Here is a 10,572-nt window from a genome sequence, read left to right on the forward strand (position 1 = left end):
TTTCGGTACAGATCTATTTCAACGTACCATTTTAGGGTGTTTCGAAATTTCTAAAAAAAATTAAAAATAATATATATTTATATTTTCTTATACAACATAAAATTATTGATCTAAATAAGTAAACCTCAAATAAAACAAATCATTTAGTTTTTCTTTTTTGACACTCAAATCATTTAGTTATTACATAACAATTACTATTTTAGAATATTAAAACATAAATATGTAATTAAATAATGAAAAACAACAACAAAAAATAGTACAATAAGAGTGTATATATGTATATCATATTGGGAAGAGGCAAGACTCAATAAATAAGTTTGAAATCAAAATATTTTGTTAGCTTTCTGAGTTTTGTCATGTGGGTGAGGTTAGCAAGCTAAAAGTCTAAAAAAAAAACTAAAGAAAAAACTTGACAAAGCAAAAACTAGAGTAAAAAAAGAAAGAAGAGGTAGACTAGCAGAACGCCTGAGTCGAAGCAAAGAAGACGAAAATGAAGAAGAAGAAAGGGCGACCTTTGTGATAGCTGGATTTGTTTTTTAGGCATTCGATGCAAGTAATGACATACTGTGCTGACGAGTTTATCAATTTAAGAGTTTTTCTTTTTTTTCTTCTAAAAACTGGTACCAGCCAAAATGTAACAAATAATCTACCAAAATTTAATTTTATTGAAAAAAAAATTTTGAGAGTGTTCCTAATTTTTTTTAAGGGTGTTCCTAATTTTTTTTAAAGGTAGATAAATAAATTTTTTTTATTATACATATAAAATAAATAAATAAAAGAAAAGAATTCAGGTCAGGGTGGTCCTGGGACCACCCTGACCTATATGTGGCACCACCACTGTTCCGTCAACGTACGACCGAAATTTCTTTTACACCACACATATATGACACATCATTTGTTTGCAACTTGTCATACACGTAGCTAGCATACTAGCCATCTCAATTTTCAATGCTCATTTAACTAGTATTATTCAATCAACTTTAGCAACCTAGCAACTAGATGCAGGGGCGGAGGGAGGGGGGATGAGGGGGGGCAGGTGCCCCCCTGAAATTTCAAATGTTTTCACTAACAATACTGAAATACCATATTTGCCCCCCTACACAAAAGACAAAAAAAGAGAAAATCCCAATTAAGTTCATTCACGTTACCTTTCCTTTCCAGCTTTCCTTTTTTTTTTTTTTTTGACAGAAGTAATAAAACCTTTGCAGCTTTCCTAGTAGTAGTAGACTTCTACCCCTAGAAGTAGTACAATTCTAATGATCTCTATAGTCTATACCAAGCAGCTGTAGAAGTCTATTAGTCAATAAATTCACAATATTCAATAAAATCGTGAGCCCCACTTGGTAATGATTAAAAAAATAAAAAAAAATAACAACTTTGCTACACCTACCCGGAATAGAAGTCAGTAGAATTCTAAAAAAAATAATAAAAAAAAGTATATATAATGCAAACAAGGCACACCTCCCATCACAAAGAAAAAATTTCTTACCGGTTGCAACAGCTACTGTTGAAAGAGCTTTTTCAGCAATGAACATAATTAAAAATCGATTACGCGATCAAATAGAAGATCAGTGGATGAATGATTGCTTAGTCACATATATTGAGATAGATATATTCAAGACTATTGAGTGTGAAGAAATCATGTAGCGGTTTCAAAATATGAAAAATCGTCGAGAGCAATTGAGTAAAATAAGCTAGATGTGAAAAAATAAATTAAAGTTTACATTTTATGTTAGATTCTGTATGACAATTACATCATCATATAGTTGTTTACTTATTTTGTTATTAATATTGATTAATTTTTTTAGACTAATTTTTTACTTCCAATCTTGTCTTTTAATCGTGCCCCCCTAACCTAAATTCCTGGCTTCGCCACTGACTAGATGCGACTGTAATTAAGTGAGTGTTTGGCTGCGTGGTTTAAATAATAGTTTTCGTTATTTAAATAATATAATAGGTATTTTTATAACATTTATTTACCTTTCATATTATCACAACATTTAAATAATGTTACTCATTATCAAACAGGTTCTAAATAATGCAAGATTCCATTATCAAATTTCAGATGTGATTTTGAGGAAGGAAAAGAGAAAATCTAGACATTATACGCGCACAAGCATTTCTTTTGACCCAAGATCAAACCCAAGAAAAAGGCCACGAAAAAAGTTGAGTCATTTTTCTGTACAAAACTATCGAGTACATGTGACAGATTGATTATCATCCTTCATTTTAATCTTTATTCATGTGGCAGATTGTCCTAGAAAATCATGGATTAAAATGTTTTTTAGTGTTACATAAAAAATAATTTTAAAAAAAAAAGAGGATTGGGCCAGTCAATGACATAACATTTGAAACATAAAAATTTAATTATTTAGAGTTCATTCTAGAATACTTCGGAATAGTGTATACAATCTTCAAGTCCATTATGCCATACATAATTATTTCTAAGGGCTTGTTTGGTGAACAAGTTATAACACACTTACACATATTTCAACACACTTTTTCACTCGCACATATATTAAAAACACTCAAATAATATAACTTAAATTACTCTTCTAAACTCTCTCCAAAAAAAAAAAAAAAACTGATCTTCCAAACAGTACTCCCTAAAAAACTCAAAACCAAAGACAAAAAACTAATGTCCTTAGCGTAAGAGTTCTACAACGAGAGATTTCAAAGCCTCATTTGCAATGATCTTATACATTTTCTGGGTTGGATGAACAGCATCCCAGAATACGTATTTTGTTGGATCAGTGCATGTACTTAAGCCCTTGCATGAATCGCCATATTCTACAGTTCCTGTGCCGCAACACCCCTTTGAAGTTTCCTCTATATCTGCAAATGTTTTTTAGAAATATTATTTTTTTCTCGAATTGTGTTTCAAGGAAACTTCAAAATTATAATAATAATTGCTTAACAAAAAAAAAATTATGCTTGCTTTTTTATGTTATAGTATCATGTACAAATTGTTAAGTGTACTATTTTGGCATCATATATAAATCAAATTTCCTACTAAAGTAATTCCCAAAATAATGCTTAACTTGAATAGTTTACTTATGTGACTATTTGTTTCGTACTTTTAAAATTTGTTTGAATGTGTTATTTTCTTTCTTCTTTTTTCCAATGTTGTATAACTGTAATTTTGCACAAAAAATAAAATAAGTTGATGAAAATAAACTCACACACATGGAATATATTGAAGTTGAAAACAGATTGCCTTAGGCAAAGTTGGAATCATTTCTTTACTTATTATTGTTTGTCAAAAACTTTCATCTTTTGATTCTTAAAAAAAAAAATCTTTTAATTTTTAATTTTTAATTTTTTGTCTCAGTTTATTTTATAAATTTAACAAAACTAGTTTCTTTAAAAAAAATAAGCAAAATTTTAGTCTTTTCTCACACATTTAATATAAAAAATAACAAAAAAAATTATATTTTTTGTTAAATACTATTCAAAATAAACTACAAAAAAACTACATTAATTACGAATATTTTTAACATTTTTAAGAAAGAAGAGTTACTGAGAAAAAATTCCTTATTTATGAATGTACTAACCGTATAACGTATGGTTGTTAACTGCATGATCAATGATAGCGTATGCATCAACAAAGGCAATTGTCATTCGTAATTTGGCCTTGAGGGTTGAAAGTTTTGCCTGGATCTTAGAATTGAATGAGAAGGCTACTTTATTGTAACTTTCCACGCATCCTGTCTTCCCCATTATTGTCTTCACAAGTGGCATGCACCCCAATGGTGGGACTCCGACGACCACCAACCTTGTGGCCCCTAGACTATGCATTAACTGCATTTCAAAACCACCAGAAAATATTTAGACCAAGTAATTTGAACACAAATATGTCAATATAAGTGACGTCATAAAGAAAAGAAGAAATATGGTGAACTTAAATTAAAGTTTCATTCCGTGGTGGCTTTAGAAATTTTTGTAAGAAGGTCAAATTTGACTATTTATTGATCTTTTTTATTATATTAACCGTAAAGTTTTATATTTCATTCTAGTGAATATCCTAAGTTGACTAATGAAATAGAAGATTTGGGTGACCTTATATACCGGTACACCATTTTAATATAGATTAAACTTATTATCTAATCATAAGTTTTAAAAGAATACCTCCTTATTTTCTCTTAAGTCTTTCAGTATTTTTTTTTTTTTAGGGAGCTTTCAGTATTTCTATCAATGGTTTTAAAAAAATGAAATTAGTCGATCAAAAAATTGAAAAAAAAAAGAAAAAAGAGCGATTCCTAGTTTTTTAGTCTAATCGAGGTCAAACAGATGACATTATAGTTATTTAGTAATTTAATAATTTATAGTTATATATTTAACTATATATATATATATATATATATTTCCTTCTAAAAAAATCTGCAAATATTAATTTAGTTGGTCATCTATTAGACAGTGTTTCACTATTTTGTGCATATGTTTGACTGTAAAAAAAAATGGTTGCATGGCCACACGTGGCAATTTATCAATATATTGACTTTTTTTTAAACCTTAACTATTAGCAAAGTAGAACGTGTCATCACAGTTAATTTTCCCACCTGGCCCACCTATCTCAATACTTCTTTCTTTCTATTTTGCTGTTGACCTACTAGTTTCTCTCTCTCTCTCTCTCTCTCTCTCTCTTAATTTCTATGGAGATTGCCGCCACCGTGATAGAGGGACCTCCTCTACTACAAAGCTGCGAAAAAATGATCTCCTCCACTACAAAACGAACATTTCTCTAATCCTACCTTGTGAATTTTTCTATATTGTCCTCATCTTCATCTTCTTGTTTTTTTTTTTGGGTCGGGGTGTTCAAGTTTATATTTCAGGGGTTAAAATTTTTTTTTTTTTAAAATACACTATAAATTTTTTTTTCCTCTTCAGGTCAGGGGGTTCATTTGAACCCCCTGCCCCTTTTCTATAATTTAACTATCATGTAAACTAGTAAAACACTTGTTGCTAATGTTCTTAGGGAAGATAAACTAAGTAGCATTCAGTCCAGAGTTAAATCTTCTTAAAAAAAAAAAAAAAAACCATAGAGTTACAATTTCATCCACAAAAAATTATATAAATTTTTGAAGTGACTATGTTTTAGTGATAGATAGTAAGGAAAATTTTTTAGTTTACATGTAAATTTTACACATTTATTTAATCTACAATATAGGATTTACATTTCTAATACAATGTAATCTTATAATTTTTCAAATAATAATGTTATGTCAGATTCATATAAGAATAAAAAATAACTTTTCAATTTAACGTTAAGAAATTTTTTTATAAAAACTGTTGTGTTTATATGGCATTACTCAACTAAGTAGAACATTCGCACTTTTCCCATAGGGCCTTAATTATTTTCCTAAATGAACAGAAATATGAGCTAACCCTAATCTTACCCTTCCATTATCACAACTACAACAGCAATAAATCAAATCGGGAAACTATTTCATAATTATCTTCTTGCATTCTTTATTAGCTCAAAAAAGAGTAATAATGTTTTCCTTTATATAGAAGAAAACAATAATAATAACAATGTTATAGTCTTTCTTTTTGACATAAATGACGATGTTGTAACTTGTATAAACACCTTAACAGGAATTTTTTATATATAAAAATTTTAAGGAACCCGTAAAAGGATATCCTTATTTAATATTTATGCACGTGAAAGTACTGGTAGTCTGGTACAGTGGTACTCAAGCCAATTACTTGACTGTAATTCTCAAAAAAAATGAGAGAGAGAGAGAGAGAGAGAGAGAGAGTGATAACCTTAATGTCACGGGACATGCAAGAGACCAAGTAATCCTGGTACTTTTCTACGTTGAATTGCTTGGAGCGAATAGATTCCAAGTAATAGTTCTGCAGAAAGTCGTTTGTGCCCATACTCAAAACAAACACAGCATATCTAATAATATCAGTTGTCTTCTTCTCACCCACAAAATTTCTCATATGGATTAGATAATGCATGAAATACTCCAGCTGTTTGGAAACAGATAATACGTCCTGTTTCATAAAAATTCGACCAAAAAAAAAATAGAGACATGTTACTACGGTAGTACTCATAAATGGACCTTTTCTAATGGCGATGAGTTTGATACAAGTGAGAAGGACTTTAATTACCGAAAGGTTAGCAGTAAGATCATCATAACCAGAAGCAGCTGATGCAAAACTAACACCGTGTAGCAGATCTTTCGGCTTTAAATTCGGATCAAGAAAGGCCGGAACTATTTTTGTGTAACCAATGGCCTCAGCTGAAAAGATTATATGGAAACACATACTAACAATCAAATTTAATTAATGGTTGTTGCAAAATAAATGTCACACAACAAATATAGTAATATACACAATAAGATTCATCATTCATGGCCATGAAAAGTAAAGGTTTCAGGTATGTATGATAAATATACAAACCCAATTCTGACAAGAAAAATTTATTCTTCATTATATCTATGGTCTTACGTAGTATGAATCTGAAGATAATTCTTACATGTTTTGGGAGTAATGCTCTCTCCCCTCACATGTTTTTCCAATCTATGTGACATTACTATCTACAAATAAATATGAGAAAATGACAGCACATTGAATTTTAGACTAGGGGAGAACAGTGTTATTATTTTGCTCTCAAATCTCCAATTAAAATATTTACATAACCAAAAAAAAATAATATAACATAGCAACAACTCCGATTCATCTTTTATAAGCCACTTCTTCTTAGGCCATCAGTCACAAACAAATGACGCAATAATGTTTGGATAGAACTTATTTTGCTGAAACTGAAACTGAAAACTGAAAATATTATAGTAAAATAATTTTTAAATATATGAATAGTAGTGCGGAACACATTTTTAATGAAAAAGTACATAAGTAGTGTCGGGAACAATGCTCATCAGTGGTAAACAGTGTTTTTTGTCCCTTAAAAGCTGAAAAGCTGCCGAAAAAAAAAAAAAAAAAAACTGAAACGTGAACAGCCAAAACGTAGCCGCAAATAATTTGATCCAAACACATTTAGGGCGTGTTTGGATAGAACTTATTGCTAAAAACTGAAAACACTGTAGCAAAATAATTTTTAAATGTATGAATAGTATTGTAGGACCTATTTTTAATAAAAAAAAAAGTGGCTGAAAATGAAGTTGGTGTGTCTGTGACCAGTGCACGAATGCACTGTTCACAGAAGAACAATGCTGAAAAGTCAGAAATATACAGCTACTGCTCATGAACAGTAGCCGTTTGTCCCCTGAAATGCGTGCTGCAAAAAAAAAAAAAGTGAAACGCAGGAACGCAGACGCAGAAACGCAACGTGGATCCAAACACCACCTCAATATCTTTCGACTATTTTCTAAAAAAAAAAAAAATATATATATATATATATATATATATATATATAACAGTGTACTGCACTAGCCTGAAAACTAAAATGGCTTCCTCTTTTGAGCATATTGGAAGTACCAAATTAAGAGAGGCTACTTCAGCATGAAATTCACACTTCTCTCTAAAAGTAATAGGCTCCAAAAACAATATAGAGATAAAGTACGTGTATTTAACCGATCGTTTTTAAGTTTAAAAAGTTTTTTTAAAAATATCAAAGGGTAAAAAATTATATAAAAAATTAAAAATACATATAATATTATTTAAAAACTAAAATTAGTTTCCAAACCTCTAAAAATTCAAATTCATGATAGAAAAACATACGACTACAAGGAATAGCTGGTTGTTCAAAGAGCTCTGAACACGCTACGCTATTGTTAGCCAAACAAAACAAAAACTTAGTGCAGTAGCAGCGAATTACCAATGAAATCTGTGGCAAGTCTTCCATCACTAAACCTTCCGGTGGGGCGGCCATCAAAGAAGTCCTTCCCATAAGGAGGATAGTTGCTCTTCATGGCCGTTGGAAGAATGTTGTTATTTCCAGGATCAACACTCGAATCTCCAAAAACTAGGATACTTGTCACGTTATGTTGAGCTGCCAATAGCCTCACTTCACCAACGTGCAGAGCTCGTGAGAGCAATGGCATCAAAGCCAATGCCAATAGCATCCCCATAGTCATCCTCATTGAAACTGATGACCAGCCTTTGGTGAATATGAGATAGCCAGTGTCAGCTGAGAATAATGTATTGGTATTTGGTACGTACTGAACTTCTGCGCATCTTAAATAGCCCTGTGGAAGTCGGTGGTGCTGGTAAGAGCATTTAACGCACGTCTGAAAATTTTGAATATATGATTGGCTGGTATGTAAAGGCTTGGTCCGTAGCTTGAAAGTCGAAATTGAATTTTCTTCAAACAGTACTGGAATCTGGTTGGGAAGTTCATCTGCTTAGAGTTTCCATGACGTACGTTGCATCTGGCGGCCTCAACTTTACATTAGTTTTAAGTGCATGCTAATCATCATGAGTTCATGGAAATATTGGATTTGAACTTAATAATTGTTGTCTGGAAGGACATATGTACATTACTGAAATATGTGGTCTCCCCCATTTTGATTTTTATCCCTTTAATTTTTTTCTTAAAATACTATTTACTATTTAAATACAGAAAAAATATCGTTTACTCATTTTTATTCCAAATCCCATTAGTCACGACAAAATCGCTAGTGTTGACAACAGCTATTTTTTGAGAATAAGACAGCTTTCCCTAACAGTGTTGACAAATAAAAACAGCTATTTTTGTGAATAAGACAGCTTTCCCTAACAGTGGCTCACGATCAAAATGGGTGGCTCTGAAACAGCTAGGGAAAACTCATCGGTAAAATAGAAATTTTATTGTATTTGTTATAGTTGTAATAAATGATAATACCCTTGAGAATACTATCATTTCTTAAAATTTGTGAGGGTCACTAATATAGTTTCCTGAAACAGTGAAACCATAAATAGAAATATTGATGTAATTTTTTCATGCACGCAAGTTCTATGCATTATTTTAATTTTCAAGGATACGGTCATTTTTGCTTCCATGACAAAGATATATTTCATTCAAAAAAAAGTATTTTATGAAACAGCCTAATAAGACATTTCTCTCCCAATATATGTGAGTCCTACTCCCAGAGAGAATGATTTGCAACTGTAAGGATCACAAGTGTTAGATCTCCACATGCAATCTCTGTTTCAGCTCGCCCATCTATGATGCAGGGAAGTGAGGGAACGATGGCAACAATAAGGGTCAAGGGCCCTTGAAGACTATAATTGCTTAATTAGTTGGCTGTTGTCTCAACAAAGTCATATTCATTGACGTTGCTATCTGGACAGATAAAAATCAAGGTCCCAGCTTCCAACAAGGAGGAATGAATTTGATTCTTTTTCTCTTCTTTCAAATCTTTACGGCCAGATTATGCAATAAATTTGGTCTTGACTTTGTTCCTCCAAAATCATAGCATGCATATCAACCCACAAAAGATCCACATCAACCACCGCCCTACTCCCCGATAAAGGATTAAACGACCTACATATGTGACCCCATGCATGTTACTAATTTTTTAGTTTGGCACACTAGTTGGTAATGAACTTGACCAACACCCCCCCCCCCCCCCTTTTTTTGGCTAAAATGAGTTGATATACTAATTTTAGCAACAAAAAAAAAACAAAAAGAGTAGATATATATTAAAACAAAAGGGCACAAATCTTCAGTCAAGTGCGCAAATTCAATTGGATTCAAACTCCAAAGAAATCGGACTCGGGCTGCCCATAATTTGGCTAGTTGTGCACTTGTAATTAGGTAGTGAACTTGAGCTATTTACACAAACAATATGAAATCTGTATAATGTCATACAAAATTTTAGCATATGTATATGCAAAATTTTAATAACACAAAAATTTTCATTACTTCCTGCCACAACTATGATGTAGTAGAGTGTGATTGATGAAGAAAACATAGTGGATCTATTTGTAAGTAATTCTTCATAGTGGATCTATTTGTAAGTAATGATTAACTAGGAATGGCAACGGATCAGGTTCGAGTCGGGTTTCTTTATGCTCAAACCCACCTAGTGGGCCTGTACCTGTTACCCAATCCTAACTCGTTTAATAAACGGTTTTTTTTAGCCCAAAACTCGCCCCATTGGCCATGCGGGCCTCGTCCATCCAAGTTAGATTTGGGCCTAATCCTTGGCCCAAATCGTGGGCCAATAAAAAAAAGATTGAATTGAAGCCTATATTGTGGCCCAACCAAAAAAAAAATCATATTTTCCCAGATTCAAATCTGAGTAGCAAGCATGATTTTCCAATGGACAAGTCATCAATTAGCAAAAGCTTGAACAAATAATCACTTAAAAAAAGAAAACATCCTGAAAATAGAGAAGAAAATTAATGCATGTTTTGCAAATAGAAAGGATAAGTGGTGTTTGGAGAGAAGGAAAATGAGGGAGAAAATGATAGACTTACTATTCATTGCTCATGATTTAGGGTTTGGAGTTTTTTTTTTTTTTTGGGTGGAAATGGAAAAAGTTTATAAAAAAATTGAAAATTTGTGGGGGGTGGGGTTTAAGAAAAGGAAGGAGTGGTTGAGATCGAGTGATGGCCAGAGATGAGATTGAGAGATAGTCGGCGGTGACAGAGCTTGAGGGTGAGTGAGAATGGGAGAGGAGA

At 31.9% G+C, this 10,572-nt stretch overlaps 1 protein-coding gene across 1 annotated transcript; it reads right to left on the reverse strand.

The window, feature by feature from the left end:
• Positions 1-2,337: 2,337 nt before the first annotated feature.
• On the reverse strand, positions 2,338-8,120 carry LOC142634303 (GDSL esterase/lipase At5g45950). The gene is made up of 5 exons (XM_075808597.1): positions 7,784-8,120; positions 6,118-6,248; positions 5,767-6,000; positions 3,555-3,801; positions 2,338-2,835 (listed from the first exon to the last, which is right to left on the reverse strand). The coding sequence occupies exons 1-5, from the start codon at positions 8,046-8,048 to the stop codon at positions 2,645-2,647; spliced, it is 1,068 nt and encodes a 355-aa protein (XP_075664712.1). The 5' UTR covers positions 8,049-8,120; the 3' UTR covers positions 2,338-2,644.
• Positions 8,121-10,572: the final 2,452 nt, after the last annotated feature.

The sequence above is a fragment of the Castanea sativa genome, chromosome 5 (genome assembly GCF_040712315.1).
Source record: "Castanea sativa cultivar Marrone di Chiusa Pesio chromosome 5, ASM4071231v1".
Lineage (NCBI taxonomy): Eukaryota > Viridiplantae > Streptophyta > Magnoliopsida > Fagales > Fagaceae > Castanea > Castanea sativa.